Below are 23,184 nucleotides of genomic sequence, written 5' to 3'. Positions count from 1 at the left end.
CAAATGAACAAACAGTTTCTGGCACAGTTATATTCTGTGGTCAGGATGCCTCATCCCTTGTATCTCAGGTAACAATGCTTTGGCATACCATCGTTCAGATTTTCTGTATCTTGATTTTCAAAACTTAGTCTTTCATCAATTTTCCCACCTTTGTTTGACCCTCTTTACCCTCCTGAGATATTGTCCACCCATCTTCTGTCCAAAGCTATCTACTGCACCCCTGAGGAGTTGGTGGAGGATACTTGCTACCTTATGATTCCACATTGGCATGCTTGCCTTCCTCAGCCATTTCCTTTTAAACATGTCTTCTCTGTTGTTGAGATCTCCTGGGTAGTGGCAACCCAAGACTTATCTACAGCACTTTTAAATAACCCCACTTTTACATAGGACTGTTTTTGGAGGCCAGGATGCTCATCACCATTCCTCCCTTACATCTTAGTTCTCTCACCTATTGCAGCCTTCACTTGCTCCTGTTCCTATTTCCTGCACTTTTCCTTTTGCACCTTTGCCTGTTGCTCTTTCCCAGGTCTCAGTGGCCAGCTGTCAGATTACTCATCACTGGGTCCCTCACTGCCAATGGTGCTGATAATTATCCCATAAGTTCTGGCAAGGAAGGAGCACAGTTGGCCAAGTTTGTACAGCTATGGAACAATTTCACCTCAGATCCTTGGATGCTTCATGTGTTGTCGGAAGGTCTTTCTCTTCAATTTCTCAACCCCTTCTCTTATTCCTACATCCCATGCTTTCCCTTCCTTCTTGTGATCTTATTTTTTGCCAGTGGTTCAGAGTCTTCTCTCAAGGATGTTATAGAACCTGTCAGACATACTTCTTCAGGATTCTATTCCAATCTGTCCATCAATCCCACAAAGACCAGGGACTGACATCCTGTTATTGATCTTTCCTGACTCAACCATTTTCTCAACCTTCCTCACCCTTCATTGGGCATTTACTCTGGCTCTTTGGATGACAAAGGTAAATGTCATGAATGTGTATCTTCACATCCCTATTTCCACAAAATCCAGACGTTACCTTTGTTTTGTCCACAAGGGTCGAGTTTATAAATTCTTTGCTGTTTGTTCTGATGTCTGCACCCGACATTTTCTGTTGGGTGGTCACACCTTTTGCTCAACTTATTCATTCTCCAACTTCCTGTTCCACCACTACATGGATGACTAGCTACTATTAGCTTCATCCCATCAGAAATCTCACGAGCACACCTAGTTGCTTCTTTGAGAGGCAGTTCAGGTGAGTTGGTTTGTCAAGTTGGAGAAATCATTTCTTCTTTCAACCTAATACCTTATCCACTTGTGGGTGTTTTTCAACTGCCTCTGTCAAGCCCAGTCTTCTCTAATTCATTTGTGGGCAATGAAGCTATTAGTTCTCAAGGCATTCCTCTTCATCTCTAACTGAATGCAAGGTTCTTTCTATTATGGCCAGTTGGGCTTCCCTAGAAGCCCTCATTCCTTTAGGTTGTGCTCACATGCTCATCCTTCAGTGGTTGTTGCACAATCAGTGGAATCTTGCTCAGGATCCCCTGAACTCTGTTCTTCTTTTCCCTTCCTCACTGCACATTGAGTTGTTCAGATGGCTCAACAGAGGCAATAACACGACTGGTGTTTCTTTTCTGCCTCCCCATCTGGAGTTACATCTTTTTTACGGATGTTTTTCTGACAGTTTGGGGAGTGATTATGGATGCACAAGAAATTGTGAGTTGTTGATCTTTGGTCAAGACAGCTATGTATATCAATATAATGAAGCTTCTTGCAGTTCATTAGGCTCTGGATCATTTCCTTTCTTTAATATGAGACGAAGTGGTCATGATCCATTCTGGCAATTTAACTGTTGTCTCATATAACAATTGACAAGGAGGCACACATTCATGTTCACTTTGTTTCTGGATGTTATAACTCCTATTCTGGGCCCATTAATATCTCACTCACCTATGGTGTGTCATGTTCCAGATGCTCTGAATCTTGTTGTGGATCAGTTGTCTTGTTCTGACAAGGCTCTCCTCTTGGAGTGGTCCTTCAATTCTTGGGTGTTTTGTTGATTGTTTGATCAGTGGGGTACTCTTCTTCTGCATGCATTTACGGCTCATGTGAATGCCAAACTACCCCATTTTTTGGTTCCTGATCCTACATCCTTAGAATTTGGCAGTGGACACCTTCAATCAGAATTGGTTCCATATTTACCTATATGCCTATTTGTCTTTCCGAATTTTATTCATTATCCAGTCCAATCAATGTCATATTCTTCTTGTTGCACCTTTTTGGCCTACTCAACCTTGGTTTACAGTTGTTACCCTCCTCCAGTCAGCATCTCCATTACCACTTTCACTATCATCTTCCACAACCTCAATCACCAGTATATCATACCAACATCACCACACTGCAGCTTCAAGTGTGGCATTTGCCAATTTCTTGCAAGGTGATCTGAGCTTTATACACAAATAGCTTCCATTCTTTCCCATTCCATCTGCCCTTCCTTCTTATTGGTGTATCAGAGAAAATGGCATGTTTTTTTGACACTGGTCTCTATGCCATGGTTACCTGTTCTACTGTTCCTCATTTGTTCAAATTTTTTACCCGGCTGTACAACAGTGGTGTTTCTGTTTCTACTATTGCTTGTTAGAGAGCAGCTTTCTCCAATACTTTCCATTTCTCCTGTTCCCGTTTGGATGTTTTCCTCTCCAGTCCTCTCCCTTTTCTTCACTCCTTTTGTCTCCTTCATCCTCCTTGTCCTATGCTCCTTCCTGATTAGGATTCTCTGTTGTTCTCCATGCCCTTACCCAACCTCTTTTCAAACCCTTGACCACCTGTTCCTTGTACCATTTATACCTCAAGACCTATTTTTTGCTCTTTTTTGCTCGTGATCATCATTGGTTGGATGTTTTTGCCATTGGCATATCATGTGTCCTTTATCATCATACCAATGTTCTACTGTATCCAGATTGCAATTTTTTCCCAAGATATCAATGGTTCATGAAGGTGAAATCACATTCAACCTTTTTTCCTTACCTTCCATTTCCCATTTATGTTCCAGCTCCAGTCCGGGTCATCTCCTCTTGTCTTTTTGTTGCTTTATGATGTTATGTTGCGTACACAGTTTTTTTCATTATTCCTCATCTCATTTGTTTATCCTTTGGAACCTTTCCTCTCTCGGTGATATTCCCCCCTTTCATCCTTCCTGGATGGATTTTCAGCTTATCAGATTAGATTATTCGTCCTTGTGTTACAATTCCCAACTTCTTTTCCAAGTGTTCTCTCATCAGATCTTGCACCTTTCCCCTTCCCTGGCTGCCCATTTCCATCATCCATCAGAGTAAATTGTTTGGGCTGGCTGGTGGACCACACCTAATATATTCATCTCCCATTACCTTCACCATGTGGCCATTTCCTCCTCTGGATACTGGATTCTATTTGTTGCTATTTTCCACACCACAGTTCAACTGTGAGTGGGTAAGCTTATATTTCTCTATTTCCCTTTCAGGGCCTCAAATGTACATGTTGGATCGTGCTCTGTGACAATTGGTGTTGTGTCAGTGTAGATGTACAACCCTCAGTACCGTTTGGTTATGGACTAGAGATGATCCACCAAAATGCAGTTCACCCCTCTGGCTGGAACCTCTCATCCTACTGCTGCCTGGATTTGATTTCTTTGGTGTTGTGGTGTTAGGTTATAGCTGGACCAACCAACATAAGTCCTTACACATGTGGCAGGTAGAGAGCTCTCATTCTATTGCAGACTGGATAATAAATTACCAGTGCTGCTTGGTTTTGGATTTAAATGAACCACCACGTTGCACTTAGATGTTGGTTTCCAGATGGCCTGGTTTTGTTTGGGTACTAGGTTGTGCACACATGATCTGCTTAGGTAATTGTAACTGACATTGTTTTCCCTTCTGCTTCCTATGCTTGAAGAGAAAATGGTTGGGACCATCCTCCAACTGCAACAAAAAGGAAAATACCTGATGCAATGTGATTTTGGACTGAAGTTGACCCACCGATTATGATCTGGTGCATCCTAGCCACACTACACCATTTGGTGCATCTAGTTCCTTGTGGATGTACTCCTTTTCTGCCCAATTTAGTGACACATGTTTTCACAATGGGTGAGGAGTATACCTGGTTCAGATGTGGTGGGTTCTCCATGGGCTCTCTTAGAAGCCTTTCCAAAGGGTGCTCATCTCGGTAAATGTTGCACTGGTCCCTTTACCAGTTCAGTGCTTGATTCTATCGATTATGTGAACAGAAGTTAGGTATCATATCAGAACCTGGCATCATCAGGTACAAGAACTACAATGAGTGAACTTGTAATCTTGGTAACATGAAAAACTAGTGGACAATACATTGGTATTTGATTTTTTGAGCTTAACAAGACCCACATAACATAAAAAGGACATTGAAAATGGTTCCACATATCAAATAAAATGTGAACAATTTGATGAGTTTTACAAAGGAGAAATCCACAGATAAGTTCCTACCTGTGTTAAAGAATGTAACAAACCTCCCTTCTGTGTTTATGAGTATATGTCCAAGCAACTTGACAACGATGAAATTCTCAATAAAGAGAAATATATAAACAACTGCAAAATAAATGAAGACTTATGAAATAAAATGTTTGAACCAAAAACTAATAAATATTCTTCCGAGGTTGAGAATTGTTTTATACATATTTTTACTTTTCTGTGTTTAAGGTGAATTTATAATATAGTAGTGTAAGAGTTTATTAATCTGTCAAAAATATCCTAACATATATTTCAATTCTTCTTAACACATGTGTCACTCTGTAAGATATTTGAAGGTATTCCTTCTTTAATAAATTATTTACCACCTCTCCGAGAAGTATGGAATTTAACATAAATTACTCATTATAATATAGTTATTACTGAGGCAAAGCATAGTTTTTATAGCCTTAAATCTTGTTTGTTTATGAAGCCATAAACTAGAAAATCATACCCACTTGCCACATCCACCTGGAACTTCCTCTCTCTCACAAACTGCCAAAGTGCTCTGATATTTTATACTATGTTATCTATAACCAATAGAAAGCCACAATTTTAACCTATCAAGTAACATATATTATGTTCTTTTCTGTACAGTGTTATCTATTGTGTCTCGAATTTGAAATGTTCTCTCGTGGAATTCAAGTCAACAAGCTTAGCTACATTTTTAAAGGCTCTTATCACATAGAAAACCAGATAAATTATTATAGTTATAGGACATTGTTTGCTTTATGTGTGTTATTATTGTGTGTTCTCAGGTGCATTGTTTAATCAAATAAAAATTATTTAATGTACTAGTACCATTAGTATAAAAAACGTGGGCTTAACTTTCATCGACAGTTGGCAGCAAAAAAACAAGGGGACCCAGGTAAGTATCATATTTCTTGTTTTTCAAGTATACTCTTTAATTACTTAGACATGAGTCAATGAGTAATATAATTTAAATTTAAACAGATGTGTACTGAAGGAATGCATATAGAGTTAGGGTAGAGAAAATAGCATATAAAATATAAAGTTTTTCTGAAAAAAACATTTGATATTTATTTAGGAGGTTTTAGAGATTACAAAAATTAAACTGAACAATTTTTCAGGTGAATAAAAGTATTTTTAATCTTAACATGAAAATCACTTTGCACTCAAAGCAGTCATCACTCTGACACTATATATTCGTGGACAAATTTTTAGTAAAAACTTAATTAAAAAAAGCTGATGTTTTGTGTACCAAAGGTGTGTAGTGTTCACTGAAAGATTGACTGATTTCATGAAGATTCACAAACATATTAAAAATTATAGTATGAAAACTCTGATGATCACTATCAGGTTATGAACTCAGTTTAATTGGCCTAGCCCATAGCGTGGTTAGCTTCATCACAATGGTTATGCTAAATTGGAGGGTTCTCTTTATATATTTCAGTCTTCACTTTGCAGATAAGAGCATTGCTTCAGAATACATAGTGTGTGATTTCAGAAGTACTTTGTTGTCCTAAATTCTCTGCTTTGTGAATTTTTCATTATCCATTTAGAACATTAAAGGTTGCTTTCCTTGACATATTGTTTCCTTTAACTCTACATTATTTAGCAATTTTATTACACAAATATCCGAGATTTTGATATATTCCACCAACTATAAACCTAACTGTGTTGGCATTTCTCTGTTTTTTATCAGGAATTTGCCTGGAACAAAATATATAGTTGCTAAATACCATAACTGTGGTGTCTCTGCAGCAACACAACATGGCCTTTGTATGAAATGGTTATTTACCTTCTGTAAATATACATTGTTGGGATTGTATTTTTTGTCAAACTTTTATTCGTGTTTAATTTCAGTTATTTTACATAAGCTTAATTGCAATATGGCATTAGACCCATTATTTTGTAATTGATTGTATTGTGTATGTAATAAACTAGAAATTGTTTTTATGATATATTGTTAGTTGTGATTGTTCTGAATAAATAACCATACAGTGGTACGTGTGTAGTCTTGTATTACAGTGTGTTTTATGCTAAAATGGAAATTTTCAGCACACATTACTCTATTGTGTCTTGTTAATTTTTGTCTTTATGATGAATAACACATGGTTTCTCTGTTTGCCAATTAATTATAGTTAGTCTTTCTTGCCACTTGAAAAAGACTGTTTGTCTTTATTGTTAATATTGTAGTATGCTTTAGTGGATTTGATTTGTGTCGGTTGTTTTGAAGTTAATGGCTGGTGACAACTGTAGCCAGATATTCAACAGATTAAATCCCAGTGTAAAATCTTCCTTTCATAATGTTCATTTTATCTGTTTTGTGTCAGTAAAGCCATTTTATGTTTCTTGTTGAAACTTTGTGCCTGTCTTTCTAAGCTCTGTTAACCAAGTTTTTTGGTTTTAATATATATGATTTAATGCCTCATAATACTGCAGAATGATACCACAGAAAAAAATAGTGTTATGACCAGAATTTGGTTTATTGTGGGTGTTTTTTTAGTATTTGTACAGGTACTTATTTTGTTTTTTGTACCATCATGAAATAATGAAGAATGTCTCTCAGGCTAAAAACTCGAGTATCAAATAAGACCAGTGCTTCCTTCAACTTGAGTACCAGATTTAAATGTAGTGATGCAGAATGAGGGAAATTCCAAATATAAGCTAAATAAATCTGATTGGAAAAAAAGGCAGATAAGCCTAGCCTTCTTTTAGATGTGGAGAGTTCACTTATATTTCAAAAATTTTCAATAGATGCAGATATTTGTATACTCAGTGACATTGGGAGCTGGCTCCAGCTACTATTTAGTAGCATTCAGTTTGTAAACTCAGTGACATGGGGAGCTGGTTCTCAATACCATTCAGAAACATTCAATTTTTAATCTCAGTTACTTGAGGAACTGATTCCCACTACCATTCAGAAACATTCAATTTGTAAACTCAGTGACATGAGGTACTGGTTCCCACTACCATTCAGAAACATTCAATTTGTAATCTCAGTGACATGAGGTACTGGTTCCCACTACCATTCAGAAACATTCAATTTGTAATCTCAGTGACTTGAGGAGCTGGTTCCCACTACCATTCAGAAACGTTCAATTTGTAATCTCAGTGACTTGAGGAGCTGGTTCCCACTACCTTTCAGAAACATTTAATTTGTAAATTCAGTGACATTGGGAGCTGGTTCTCAATACCATTCAGAAACATTCAATTTGTAATCTTGGTGACTTGAGGAGCTGGTTCCCAATACCATTCAGAAACATTCAATTTGTAATCTCAGTGACTTAAGGAGCTGGTTCCCACTACCATTCAGAAATGTTCAATTTATAATCTCAGTGACTTGAGGAGCTTGTTCCCAATACCATTCAGAAACATTCAGTTTGTAATCTCAGTGACTTGAGGAGCTGATTCCCACCACCATTCAGAAACATTCAATTTGTAAACTCAGTGACATGAGGAACTTGTTCCCACTACAGTTCAGGAACATTCAGTTTGTAAACTGATATGCAAAGTACTTTTAAGAAGAGATACTTTTTTTTATTAACTTCTGATTATAAATGAGCTAGCTAGATAGAAACATAAAAGTAAATACAGATTAATGAAACTGATTTTATATAATAAGCTTCTAGAACTATTTAATAGCAATTAAATATCAATACACACAAGAAAACACCCTATAATGATTGAAGTACACTTAATCAACAGTTGGGTATCCTCACTTTTAGAGATGTAAACTCAAAATTCAGCCAGCTTAGAATATTTAAGTGAGTCTTAAATGCACATACTAAGTCAAGAATGCAAAATAATCTTCATAATAGTAGAAATTAAGAAATATTAAGAATTAGTGTAAAAATTATAAACATGATAAAGTAACTTCCAAAAATTAGTTTTAAATATTCAAAGCTATAATTGATTTTCTATATAAAATACAATATGGGATCTAAGCAGTAATTAGTAGTATTAATTGAAATGTTGTTGGTATTTTTATTGTTATACTTTTCTGTTTGACTTTTATTCTATGAGCTCTGTAATCAACAGGGTCATGAGGCCACAAATGTTTTGTTGAACAGATACTTCAGAAAAATATTTGTTAACAGCCAGTGGGGTAAATTTTGGCCCCATCAGTAATCCTATGGAAACAGAATAGGAAACTTGCTACTAATAAGATACTCTACCTCTTCTCACATTATAGCTTTCCCAATTCTGTGCTGTTCTCTATATGTACAAATGTCACTTGCCAATAGCCTTGAAACTCCTACCTAAGATCACGTGTTTCTGCATCATATTACTGTGTTATTGAATGCAAATGAGCATATGATGGCATACCTCCACCAATAGGAGTGTGACACCCTTCTAGCACAACTGATTCCCTCTATACTGATTGTTCAATCTTCACTTCTTGATTTGGCACTCATGCGTTCAAATGTGTCTTTTTTTATCGTGAACTTTTCAGGTATAAGCAGTTTTCTGTAGAAGTATCTACAAAGACATTAACTGTTGTTAATATTTATAGTTGGATTTTAATTTTTCAACATTTTCCGCACCTGCAGATTTTGTGGCCTTTTATTTCTACATTTTTATTTTATAAATTTCAGTAACTTCAGCCTGAAATATCTCAGACTATATTTCCCGTTTGTCACAGAAGGGGTTTTGCCAGGTTTGCTATCTTGATTTAATCTAAACCTTTTTATAATTTCAGGACAGGGTTTTTCAGATAAGTTTCGTTCTCTCCTTCACTATTTAATTACCTTCTTCTTACTTTTTATGTTTTTTATTTCCTCTTCAGATATACTAGTCCATATTTAATTACTTTTTCCCAACTATGATGCATGCATGCTTTGTCCTACTTTTATTTTTACCTCATATGCTAGGGCATCACATTGAAATGTGTTACCTTTCCCTAAACTCTGGAGCCTTTTCTTCAGACCTGGGAGTCAGATCCTGTCTTTTTTTTTTACTTTCTTAGATGTAAATTTTCCCAACTTCATCTTACACTCTCTACCCTTTTATATTATTTTTCCTCCATTCACCTGCTTTCCCTGGAAATTCACCATTCTTCTGAAGGGTTTTTGGTGGATACATGTTAACTTATCTTCTCTGCAGTTGTGTGGTCATCTTCCTTGGCCTTATCACTTCATATTTGGTTGACCTGTTGCTTCTCCTTGTTGAGGCAAAACACTCTTCTTATTCAAGTACCTCCCTTTGCCTCCCTTTTATCTCTGATACTTTTGTCTGGCTCCTTTCCTCTGCCAGTGTGATCTTACTGGAGTGCTTGTTTCTCTGGAGCCACGTGTTCGGACCACATGCTAGTGTTTGTCCTTATCCTCACTGGTTTCCCATTTTTCCTGAGCTCTTTTGTTACCTCCTTCTGTCCTCTTACACCTTCTTCTCTCTCTGTCCCCACCTCCTGTTCCTCTGTTCTCAACTGCCCCTGCATCATTCATAGACTTCAGTAATGTCAGTCTTGGAGATAACTGATATATAGGCTCAGGGACTGTAGGGCCCATTTAGTTTGTTTTGTGGACCTTTGATATTTATTTGCTGCTGGTTTTTGGATACTGGGAGTTCTGTTGGAAAGACTTACCCTTTGTTTTATTCCTCTCTTTTTCCATCTGTGCTAGGAAGATGTATCACACTCTGTGTGTGGAGGTAAGTATTTATCAGAAATACACATTTAGTGTTGGAAAATGTTAACTTCTAATCCATTTTCCTAAGCATGATAAAATGTACGAAGCTAGCTTACTCAAGAATTCACTACACTTGTTCCACCTTTTAATGTATAGTGAAAGATGTAAAGTTATCTTATGAGATAAAAACACAGACACAAATCATACTAATTTCCTGTACATTGGAAAATATAAAACTTGTTCCCTCAAGAACATAACCACAACGTGACCAAATTTTTTAGTACATCAAAAATATCTGAAGCTTCCTTTTTCAAGAACAAAGGCACATAACTTAATGTGCTTTCTTATATTAAATGAAATATGATATATATTCTCCAAGAACATTTATTGATGAAACATTTGCTGCTTCAGTACAGATCTTGTGTGAAGTTGATATGTTACACACAGAAATAAACTGAGGTTAACTGGGTTCTTCAGCCTTTACTGTATGTACCTTAATCCTCTAGATATGTGAAGGTCAAAGTTCACATGTTATGACCTCTTTTTACAGAGTCACATTTAAAATTTAATTAAAATACTTTGTAATCATTGGATGTTATTCAAATTTAAACATAGTTTATAATTCCAATTTTTGTATTATGTAAATTTCAATTCCTTAATTTTAAAATATTTAAATATATTCTCAGTCTTTATTTCTGTATATCATGTGACATTTCATTACTCCAAATTGGGCATCTTAGAATTTCTTTCTACTATTATGTCATTTTCTAAGTTTCTGAAGAATTAAACCTTTATACACTGGATATCTCCAAGCTGAAATGAAAATTAATAACATCTGTTCTTCCTGCTTTAATGAGTTATGTGCCATAAACTGAAACCCACATGTCAAACCCCTTCTAATAAATGTTATATTTAAAAAATGTGAATACTTCTCTCTGCCATTTGCTATTGGATTATTTATAACCAATAGAAAGAGAACATTTTAATGTAATGGGTTCCTTATAAGGTTACCTTGTTCTCATGATCAGTTTTGAATTATTCTGCATCAATTTTATAGTTTACTAATTCCGAGATCTCCTTGACTATGTAAGGAATATATTTTAATACACATTTTGCTTAGTTACAAAGTCATTTAAGTTATAGTCAGTTTAGGACATTGTTTTGTGTTGCATATTAATATTTTATGTTCTAAATTGCATATTCAAAATAAATAACAATTGAAAAAATGTTCTAACAACACTCCTACAAAAAAGGTTAACTTTCACCAGGACTTCAAGACTTTGAAAGCAAAAACATATAAGATCCACCTGTAAGTACTAAATTTTTTTTTTCATGTATATTATTTATTTATTGTTGTAAAAGTAAGTAAAATGTAAAAACTTGAAACTTGTTAGCTTAGATAAAAATGAAAATAAAAAAATACCAAATAGCACAAACGTTTTGCATGTGCTGCATGTTAAGTTTCCCAAGTGTGCTGGTAATTTGGTGTTGTATTTACACAAAGCTTCCCTGCTATGATAATTCACTTTGGTGCTATTCTAAGAAGCAATAAAGTACTAAATCTAAATGACCAGGAAATTTGAATTGTATTAGCTTTGAATGTAAAAATAAATGGTGTGTAATTGTCAGTAACAATATGCAGTCATTCTAGAAAGAAACAAGGAGTAATTTAGATTGATTTCATATACTTTTGTGGTGGTTAAAAGGTCAGTAAAATGGACCATTATTTGGGTGGAGATGATAACAGATAAGATATAAAGTTCTGATGAAAAATAAACAAACTTCAAATTGATTTAATAGGTAGGTTCTATAAGTTATGAAAATGAAACTTGAAAACTGTAAAATGAGAACAAGTATTTTTAATCTTAATATGAAAATCACCTTGCATTAAGACTAGTCAGAGTCTGTCATATTCTGACTCCATAAATTCACAGACAAGTCTTTAGTAAAAATATGTAAATATGAAATCTATTTTTTGTTTTTGTGTGTACAAAACACTTGTAATGTTTAAAAACAGAGTTAACCTTGATGAAGTACATCAACCCTCTTCAACCTGCAAAGTTTCTTGGAAATTGCCTGAACCTTGTGTAATATTCTGTACATTTTCTCATCAAATAAATGGGTAAATTATTTGTTTGTATCACTTTTTTCTCATTAAAAACAGTCTGAAATTTATCATTACTACAAACTGCATTTAAAAGTTATTCCAAATTTACCAGCCATTGCAGTTTTTACTGTCCTGATTCTATCTTATCAATTGAGTATTATACATAAAATGACCTAAAATACAGTGAAACTATGGTTAGACACAAGGAACCAAAATTATTTGAATTAAACATCACATAACTACAAACTACTATAGAGATTTCTCTGTAGTGTCATATAAGTCGTACTGGCCTGCCATGTGTTTTATGATTAACTGATGTATTTCATGTCTCATTAAGTTATACTGGCCTGCCTTGTATTGTTATGGTTATCTGATATATTTTATGGCTCATTAAGTTATACTGGTCTGCCATGTATTATTATGGTTCTCTGATATATTTTATGGCTCATTAAGTTATACTGGTCTGCCATGTATTATTATGGTTCTCTGATATATTTTATGGCTCATTAAGTCGTACTGGCCTGCCATGTGTTTTTGTGATTAACTGATGTATTTTATGGCTCATTAAGTCATATTGACCCATCATGTGTTTCTGTGGTTAACTGATGTATTTTATGGCTCATTAAGTTGTACTGGACCACCATATTACTTTGTGGTTAACTGATGTACTTTATGGCTCATTAAGTTGTACTGGACCACCATCAACATGGTAGTCCAGTAAAATTTAAAAAGCTTTAAAATACATCAGCTAACCACAAAACAACATGGTAGTCCAGTAAAATTTAAAAAGCTTTAAAATACATCAGCTAACCACAAAGTAATTTTGTGGTTAGCTGATGTATTTTAAAGCTTTTTAAATCGTACTGGTCCACCATGTTGTTTTGTGGTTAGCTGATGTATTTTTGGTTAGGTGAAAGAACTGCACTGTACCTAAGTGCTCAATATAAATAAGAGAAGCATTTTCTAAAATTATATGATAAATATATGGAGATTGTTTTTTGTTGTTGTTGTTTTCTATAAAACATTCTGACCATAACTTATGGAGGGAAATTTAATCATTAAAGAAATGTATGATTGATCCATGATTTATGCTTGGCCATAAATGATTATGCGTAGTAAAAGTCATGTTGGAGTAGTACTGGACTTTAGCCTTCAGAGATGAAACTAACATTCCTCATGTAAACAATCAGAATTATAAGATATGTTAAAAGTATTCTTGAGTTCCAATTAAATATTTTTTTCTATTTCAGGAATCTCATAAACATCATCATGGAGACTTGAATCATAGAATGGACCATCACAGTCGATTAAGACACACCCTCAGTATAACTTTTAACTTTGGTGGCAAACAAAAGTACCGATAGTGTGATTGTGCATTGTAAGGTGAAAGTGGGTGGTTAAGATACTTTATACATTATTCATCTTATAGTGTGTGGCTACTAATAGCATTTAACTTTTTAATTTTTTACCTTTACACCAGTAACTTATAAATGATAATGATGATATGTGTGTATACAAACTTTTGCATAATTTCTGTGAAGTCATATTGAGCACCTGAATCTCTTAAAGGTTTTTCATAACAAGAATAAATATAGAAAAATTTGATAAATAATCAATCTTTATTGTAAGTTGAACATTACCATACATGGTAAAAGTAAGCCTTTTATTTGTTAAGTAGCTGGAGAAAGAAATTATCCGGGTGTATCATATTATAATTTTTTTTATTTTGCATCTGTCTTTTAAATATGGTAAAGTAAAATAGATTTTTGATTACACTTATCCAGTATATTCTAGCATTATTGAATTAATTTACATGGTATAAAGTTATTACATTAATTTTTGTAGATTAGGTGAATATTTGTTTAATACACAGTTTTTGTTTTCTGTAATATTTTTCTTGCGCTATGATATGCGTTGTTGTTGTTACTAATTATACTCTTATAAATTATTTTTCATAATGCTTCTTTCTATTATAGCAAGCAACTGAATAGTTGATGCTTTTATATAACCTTGAAGTTAAAAAAATATAGAAAATCCATTTTACCTTTTTGTCAAATTATCACAAGTTCTTTTGGTTAAATTGTGAGATTCTTAAGAAATTTCTGACTCTTGAATTAGAATTACTATTATTGTGTTTATGTAACTGTTCCCTCTTTAAAACAGTCATGTTTTTAGTTTGTGTTTTAGTTTAAATAATCAGTCCTTCAAATGGATTAAAAAGAATAATTTGTACACAGTTTTGATAACCACAAATTCACAACTTAATCAGATCATAATCCCTAAAATCTGGTGATAAATATATTTTAAAATCATAGCTCCAGTAATACCATAGTTTTTACTTTTGATTGTTGTGTTGCTTGGACAACAGATATAGAGAGTCCAAAACCAGCACAAAAACTGATTTTGATACAACTTCTAAGTTGGTTATCAATGTTGATCTGTTTTGACAAGGAGCATTTGCTATTTTTTGTGTAAACTTTGTCAGAAACTTGTATTTCAGTGTAAATAAGAACTAGAAGTATTTGAATAAGAGCAGTAGCTAACAGAGCACATAAGATGATATTTACAAAATGTTTTTATTAAATAGAACAATGGATGAGCTAACATTCACTGATAACATTCACATTGACTGCATTTATTGCACTTGAAACACTTTTTACTTTGCATGATATTGGCATTTCCATAGTTTTCTACATTTGTTTTCTGTGCTTTTAATCAGTAAATAGCAAATAAAAAAGACAATAAACATTTGGTCATAAAATGGATAATATTGTCAAAGGAAGAACAAAGAACACTGAATAATTCCCCTGTGAAAAAAATTGATGGAATTTTTTTCTGAGAACAAAAGCCCTAATCCACAGATTTATCACCTATATGACCCTGTTTAGGTTGCTAGTCTAGGGTTAAAAATAAAAAAAAATTATTGTTTGATTAAACTTTCCTCTCTTTACAAAAAAGTAAACAGAGTGTAAAGTTTAGAAATCAAGTTGTTTTTTATGACATCTTTTAAAGAACAATGATGTATTGTTTTCTGGTTAACTTTTGCATATAGAACACAAATGATATACAGTGACCCTAAATTTTGAAAGATATAATTGTTATTTGAATTGCATATTTATAAATATAACAAAGTAATTTGATTATGAATCCTCTACTGATCTTATGTAGTAGAGGATTCATAATATGTGCTAATATAAGAAAAACCAAATGTAAAATGTTGCTTCTCCTCTGTTCTCATGTTTAAAATATAGAAAAAGGTAACAAGGATAACAAAGTTATATCGTATGATTTTTACTGTGACTGAGTTTGAATTGATTTTTTTACCTGATAATTTTATATTTTAATGTAGTATCTCTGTATGAAAAATGTTTTAAATTTTCTATTTTGTGTTTATGAGTTCTTTTAAGCATATGGCACTTAAATTTCTTGTGATTTCAAGGCTTGACTGTTATAAACATGTTAATTGTGAAAAAGCATGGTAAAAAAATCAAATAAAAATAGATAATATATTAAATTTTATCAAGAAACTCACATATTTTCTAAATTGTTGTTATCTGGAAGTCATAGTTTAATACTGTATTGGTTTGTTAATGTACAAAAACCTTTTAGTAATTATCACCATAGATCTAACTTCTTGTTTTAAGTTTTTTATTACTAATATTAAGTTTTATTGCTAATCAAATTAAAAGCCAACATGCAACATCCATAGATATTGTTTTTATTTTTATTTATTTTACTTGCTTTTTTTTGTGATCTTTTATTAGAAATTTACTTCAATATGTTTTGTGTCAGTTGTATGAAAAACGTACTAATCTGTTCTGTTGAAGTTCACACTTGTTATTAATTTCTGGCAACTTTGGAGAAACTTGACAACAAATTTCATATGAAGTATGAGGGTGAAACATTTATTTAATTGTGATATAATAGCTGAAATATCAAAGCAGGGAGCATAATTAAAGAAGAAATAAAGTACTTGTTGTCGTGGCTTCTGTAACCCAAAATATGTATAGAGAATAGGCCGAAGAAAAAATTATATGATGTATACAGGTATTAAACGGGTTCTTAATCTGTGTGATGATAGCTTTAGGATAAGACTAGAAATATATTAAATGGTCAAAAATATTTACAGTCTGTTAGGTACATGTTATAAAACACCTGCTACATGGAAGCGTGTTGATAATAAGACATTTTTTATGTTTTTCCTATTATATTGATTATACTTGAAACATCTTCAGATTTAAAAGGTTTTGTGTTGCACATTATTAACACAGTGGTGAACAACTGTGAATGATTTATTGATTGTTTTTGTTTTATGTTCTGGTTCAGATATGATTTTGCAACTGTAATGTTTGTGTGTACAGATATCTCCTAGTTTATTAATTTTTATATTCTATGTAGTATCATTTTGTTCAGGTGTAAAAATCACTATTATATTAGAAATTTAAGCAGTTGCAGCTCTCAAAAGTTCACTGCTTATTATATGATTTTTGTGATTCCAAATATTTTGTAAGAACATTATATACTACAAACCACTGTGTTCTCAACTATTTTTCACATTGGTAAAATATTATTAGTATTGGTGAATTTGCTTGAATGATAGATGTAACTATTCTAGTTTTATGTAAGTGATATGAAGAAATATCAGTATTTATATTATTAATTGAAAGGGGAAGAAATATAATAGTGAATGCCTTTCTTGTTGTTTTTTTCATATTGATCTTTTAGCACAATAAACAAGTTCATTTGCAAAATCATTTGTCCTCGGTGATCTCGGAACTTGTTGAAATCAACAGACTAAAAGTGACAATAACAGAGATCTTATATTAGAAGGGGTATTTATTAAAAGTTATATGTAAGTAATTCAAGTCTGTTTGTCAATATTATCAATGTGACTACCCATCGTAAGGATTAGTATAATATAATACTAAACTTCAAACAAAACAAATTAGTGAACTGCAGTTGTTATAAATGTTAAGATTTCTGTATGATTTAAATTGTAAACATGTGATGATAGTTAATTACTGAAGAAATTAGAAACTACTGAAGCAAAATTGTGTTCATAAAGTATTATTTTATTTTTAACTGCAATGTTAGCTTCTTGTTGTTGTTTTTAAATGTTCCTCATATTGGTAACCTCTCATGATAATTAATGAAGAAATGAAAATGAGGGTATACCAACTTTTTAGTCTCAGTTAAAAATAAATGTTTTATGACATTGGGTTCACAACTTCGTAATATAATAGATTAACTTGTTAGAATTATGATTTGAGTGGATAAAGGTAATTAATGTGTTATTTTGAATTTATTCTAAATTATGTGGTAGAAGTCTCACATGTCAGCTCTAAGTTATATTACTTTTGTAATCACACCATGTTTTCATTTTTGTTAAACAACACTTATAAAGATTATGTACACAGTGCTGCCACTTCATACTTTTTTTGGGTATTTAATATTTCACACTTTTGTGAGAGTCATTTTGTTGCACACACATTGAAAATAAATCTTTCTCAAATATTAATATAGTGATGCTTATTTGCAGAAATTATTTTTGTGTGTATGCAGTAATGAGTTCAATGACCATGGTTGACAGTTGTTTTTAGTGAGGTGACTAGGCACAAGTAGTAACATGAGATTCCTACATCTATTACAAGTTTCAGTTATGATTGCACTATTACATTTTGGTAACTTATATGTTGGATTTATTAAAAGCCTGTTCAGTAATTTTAATGATATTACCATATTCTTACTATTTTAAAATTTCTATATCAATAACAGTATAAATATTGTAACCTCTTAAAAATAATTATTCAGACACTGAGAGAAACTGAAGTATTGGTAGTTTTACGGGATTCTACACCAGTCCTAATTGATTTGAAGAGAGTTTGAAAAGAGATGAAAATTGGTACTGCCTCCCTTTAAACTAAAATTATCACTGAATCAACATGAATGGGGATGATTGAACTAGAATCCTAAAGGATGAATGGGAAGCTTGTAAGCCAAAAAATATCATCACATCACATGTGAAATTAGTTTTTAGTTTCCATTTAATAACTGGAATCTCATGGATATCATTAATTGATTGAATCTAATATCAAGTACTATATATTCTGCTTATAGAGGAAAAACTTAAGTTCTATGTGAATTAACCCTTCAAGGTTGCAAAGTTTTACGTATGTAAGAATACTAGCTTTAGAAAAGTGGATTAAAATTAAAAACATTCCCCTCAGCTTTCCAGCCTCAACAACAGTAATGGACTTTGTTTGAGCTTTAGGATTCTTAGTTATGTCACACAATCCTTGCCTTTAATAATGGCTGGAATTTGAATCGAATTTGAATCCTTGCCTTTGTTTCACAACTACAGTTTATGTCTGTTCTAAGACTGTCTCTAGTGAGAGTCCATTTTTACATTCATCAGCTCTTTGAACAGTGAAATCCTCTTTTTGGGCAAACCTATGTGCCATTGGGGCTGTTTCTTGTAGCATTGGCATTTACTTTAGAGGGGAAGATACACACTATATTTATGATGGCCTATTGCCATGATGAACTGCCAGCTTTTGCAAGGTATTGTAATTAATGTACTTTACGTGGAGCATGCAGGAAGCACAACAATATCCCAATTATTTTAATAAATGTTTCCCACAGAACTTGAGTAAGTGAATCATATTTGGCTGTTTTGAAATAAGAAAATGGAATCAAACATTCATCCAGATCAGGTTCAATCTACTTGAAAAGTTAAAAAATCTGATGTTATTCCTCCTGTGTGACATTGGATTCTCCTCTTTGGGTCACCTCGTGATTTAGAGGATCTTCTTCTCATCATCTTATTCAACACAGAGTGTCTAGCTGACAACAATATCAGGGATTATCCTGTGGATTCCAGTCCAGTGGGGTCTCATTTATTCCAGTTTGTTCATCTATGGCAAAACTTCACCAGGGATCTATAGGTCCTTCAGGTTTTATCCAAAGGACTTGTAATCAACTTCAGTGTTTGTTTGAGGCAGTTCAGGATCATCTCTCTCTGAACGTCATCAAACCTGTGGTTCACCCTTCTCCAGGGTTTTATTCCATGCTGTTTGTTGTCCCCAAGAAAAACAGAGACTGGGGGCCTGTGATAGATCAGTCAGGCCTCATTCCCTCCTTGGTGCTACCTTGTTTTGTTTGTTTTTCTTTTCAATTATGCACAAAGCTACACAAGGGCTATCTGTGCTATGCCCACCACGGGTATCGAAACCCGGTTTTTAGCGTTGTAAGTCCGCAGACATACCGCTGTGTCACTGGGGGACACTACCTTGTTTTATCATGGAGTCATTTCTCACCCTCAGGTCTCAAATGTTCATCACCATATTCCTATATTGCATCAATCAAGACGTTACCTTCGGCTTGTTCATCACAGGCTGGTTTATCAACTTATCACCCTACCTTTTGGGCTTTCTATGGCACCATATCTTTTTTGTCGGGTGGTCAATGCTTTTGCCAGACTAATGCATGCTCAATGGTTGTACTTCCACCATTACATGGATGACTGGCTTCTGTTGGCTCATTCAACACTTATTTCAGTCAGGCCCAAACACTTGTTAGCTTCTTTTAGAGGCATCTCATGTCTGTTAGTTGATCAAGCTGGAGAAATCCTTCCCTGTTCCTACCCAATGTCTTATCTATTTGGGTGTTTTATTCAACACTTATTTCAGTCAGGCCCAAACACTCGTCAGCTTCTTTTAGAGGCAGCTCATGTCCGTTGGTTGATCAAGTTGGAGAAATCCTTCCCTGTTCCTACTCAATGTCTTATCTATTTAAGTGTTTGATTCAACACTCATCTCAGTCACGCCCAACCTTCTCCTCTTCGATGGAGCTGGCAATCATTAATGCCCTTACTGCTCCCTTTATTACTGCTTGTGAGGTCCTATCTGTTTTGGGGATATGGTCCTCTATGGCGGCACTTATCCCCATGGGTCGTGCTCATATGAAATCTCTTCAGTGGACTCTTAATGACCAATGGAACCTTACATGGGATCCCTTGGATATTCCTATTACCCTTTCTTTTTCCCTTGCACATGATCTTCGTTGGTGGTTGGACAAGGCTCACATTTCAATAGGGGTTCTGTTTCCTCCCCTCGTCCAAATTTACAAATTTGCATGAATGCTTAGCTTCATGGCTGGGGAGCATGGGTCAAAGCAGCAAGTTACTTCCAGTCAATGTGACCGAATGGTCCTACCATATCAATATCCTGGAACTTCTTGCTGTCCATCAGGCTTTGGATCATTTTCTTCATCTTGCCAGTAATCACCAGGGAGGCACCCATTCTTGTTCCCTTTGTTGTTGAACATCAGGTCTCCTTTTTTTTGGCCCAGAAGCATAGTATTAATCTAATTGTGTGTCATGTTCCAGGTGCTTTCAACTTTGTCACAGACAGTCTTTTCCACCTGAACAAAATTTCTCCAATGGAGTGGACTATAGATCCTCAAGTTTTCTAGTGGTTATGCACTCTAGTGGGTACTCCACACCTGGATGCATTTGTCACTGTCATCAGTAACAAGTTACTTCTATTTTAGTATCTGGTACCTCATCCACTTGCTCTGGCTGTAGAGCATTCAGTCAGGATTGGACAGACAAATTCATTTATGTGTATCCTCCTCTCTGATTCCTTTCTAGGGTTATTTCTATCATCCACTCCACTCCTAGTCAAGTCCTTTTGGTTGCTTATTACTGGCCAGCCAAGATGTGGTTTCCTGGGCTGCTCCAGATCCAATCTGCTCCACCATTGCCTCTTTCTACAACTCCATCCCTGCTATGTCAACCTTTGTTCTAGGTAGTTCATCCCACAATTCCTACTCTTTGTCTTCATGTCTGGTTTTTATCTGGTTCTTGGTGAGGAGGTCCAGTTTATCATGGCAAGTAGCCTTGTTTTTGGTACGTTCCCTTCAACCTTCTTCCATGGAGGTTTATCAGTGTAAGTGGAACGTTTTCTGCCATTGGTCTTTGGGTTGCAGGTTTTCACCTGTTCGTCCCACTGTTCCTCATATTATGGATTTCCTCAATTGGCTATTTGGTCAGGGTTTTTTGGTGTCCTTGATTGTAGGTTATTGGTTGGCTTTATCCTACACTTTTCGTTTTCCCTGTACCATAAATTTTTTTCCTACCATATCCTATCACTCTTGTTACGTTACTTCCAGATCAGTCGACCTCTATGGCATGTAGCCCCTCCAAAGTGGGATGTCAGTGTGGTGCTTCACTGCCTTACTTTACATCCATTTGAACCTTTGTCTTCTTCTTCCATATTTCATTTATCCCTTAAGGTTCATTTCCTCCTCTTTTTGGCCTGTGGACGTCATCAATTGGATTTGTTTGCCATTGACATTTCAGGTACTCTGTACCATTCCTCTTATCTTCTCCTTTACATGGATCAATCTTTCCTTCCAAAGACTTTGGTGGCTTGGGAGCTATATGTTGGGATGGTCATTGGCATGGTAAGTGAAATAAAATAAGCTGATGCTAGCATAAATGCTAGGATCGTATCTGTCATGACACACCTGAAAGTAAATACGTGGATACCAACACATATGGGATCACAAGTCGAGGATTGTGCAGAGACAATTAATTAGATTCAGTGTAGCAGCAGAAAGTAAGTGACTCGATGGAATATGCTGAATGACTGTTTGTATTGAACAACAGTCACACAACATCACATAGATAAAGGTAATGTACATTTGATTAAACAACTGTCATGCAGGCTTCCCTGGTGCAATAAGAATGTAGCAGTGTTGAAATACAGCATATGTTAAGATACAGAATCACACAGTCTTCAAAGAGTGCCTGGTTGTCTCCAGTAGTGATTGTTGGGAAGAAGGAAGGTATTGCCCAGGTTCTGCATCAAGGAAGAGCCTCAAATAGGGAAGTGCAGTATATAAATATATCACGTGTTTCTATCTTATTGTAATAATGTAGTATTAATTCTACATTTGTCATTTATTTGGTTCCTTTGTTGTTCTCTAGTAGATAATACCTGTTCTGCCAGAGTGAAGGAGGTGGTGCTGCTGAAATACTACACGTTGTGTAGGTATGTGATAGCATCGTCCCTCAGTGGTAGTTCAGGTGGTATATCGAGATTATAGCCTCACCCTTGTTTGTATGAGTATGCTCAAACACGTTGGTAGGACTAGTCACTCTAGATGAATATCATGTTCCTTGTGAAATAAGAATCAATGGATTTTAGTACATGGTAAATTGTTTAATGTGTAGGATCCAATACAAACAACTGTCCCACGTAAATAAAAGCAAGTACACGTATGGTTGTATTTCACATCTGTTAAGTTAAAGATTGTACATTTCGTGTTTCACTTTGTACACAGTTTCTATACTCAGTTACTCAAAAATATATCATTACTTTGTAATCGGTATTCTGACCGAATCTCCTGTTAAAATGGTTTAAAGTTGCTTTAATTTTGCCTCAATATACCACAGTCACATCTCTTTCCTCTTATCCCACGAATAGAATAACAATTTTCTGGTAATATTGTAGGTGGATTGAATTTCGTAAAGTTACATAGAAGTTAAATTTGGTAAAAATCCTTTAATGTCAATTAGATTAAATATTTTCATGGTGTTATCTTTCACTGTTGCGATAATTTACTGAGATAAATAGGAGAGGCATTGGCTCGGTTTTTGCTTTACATCTCCAATGTTGGTGATTAGTCCTACATTATCGTTGTAATATTAATATATTGAAGTTATAAACTAGTAGAAAACAAGGCATTTTTTAACGACATGATGTAAACTCATAAGGCTGGTGATATGTATATATCAGGACATGAGGGCGAATGTTTCTTTTCCAAGTTCTTTTTATTTAATTTAACACAGATTCATTTCGATGGTTTCAATATCTGTCTTGATGAGTTTCTGTCTGCGAACTATACACCTGGAAAAAAGTTAAGCACCCCCGTGTTTTTTTCAAGTGATTCAGATTCGACGTTCTTGTGACTGA

At 34.4% G+C, this 23,184-nt stretch overlaps 1 protein-coding gene across 6 annotated transcripts in view; it reads left to right on the top strand.

Moving 5' to 3' along the window:
• LOC106459482 (ubiquitin carboxyl-terminal hydrolase 36-like) overlaps positions 1-17,685 on the top strand; it is a 107,534-nt gene extending 89,849 nt beyond the window's left edge. For 5 of the 6 annotated variants that reach the window (XM_022385981.1, XM_013919106.2, XM_022385979.1 and 2 more), the window contains one exon: positions 13,456-17,685. In XM_022385981.1, the coding sequence (XP_022241689.1) occupies positions 13,456-13,569 (114 nt within the window). In that variant the 3' untranslated portion in view covers positions 13,570-17,685. Of the gene's footprint in view, positions 1-11,366; positions 11,408-13,455 lie in introns of all 6 variants that reach the window. The other variant, XM_022385982.1, reaches the window with a different exon arrangement.
• The last annotated feature ends 5,499 nt before the right edge of the window (positions 17,686-23,184 follow it).

The sequence above is a fragment of the Limulus polyphemus genome, unplaced genomic scaffold (assembly GCF_000517525.1).
Source record: "Limulus polyphemus unplaced genomic scaffold, Limulus_polyphemus-2.1.2 Scaffold615, whole genome shotgun sequence".
NCBI lineage: Eukaryota > Metazoa > Arthropoda > Merostomata > Xiphosura > Limulidae > Limulus > Limulus polyphemus.
This window is presented reverse-complemented; position numbering and strand designations above follow the sequence as displayed.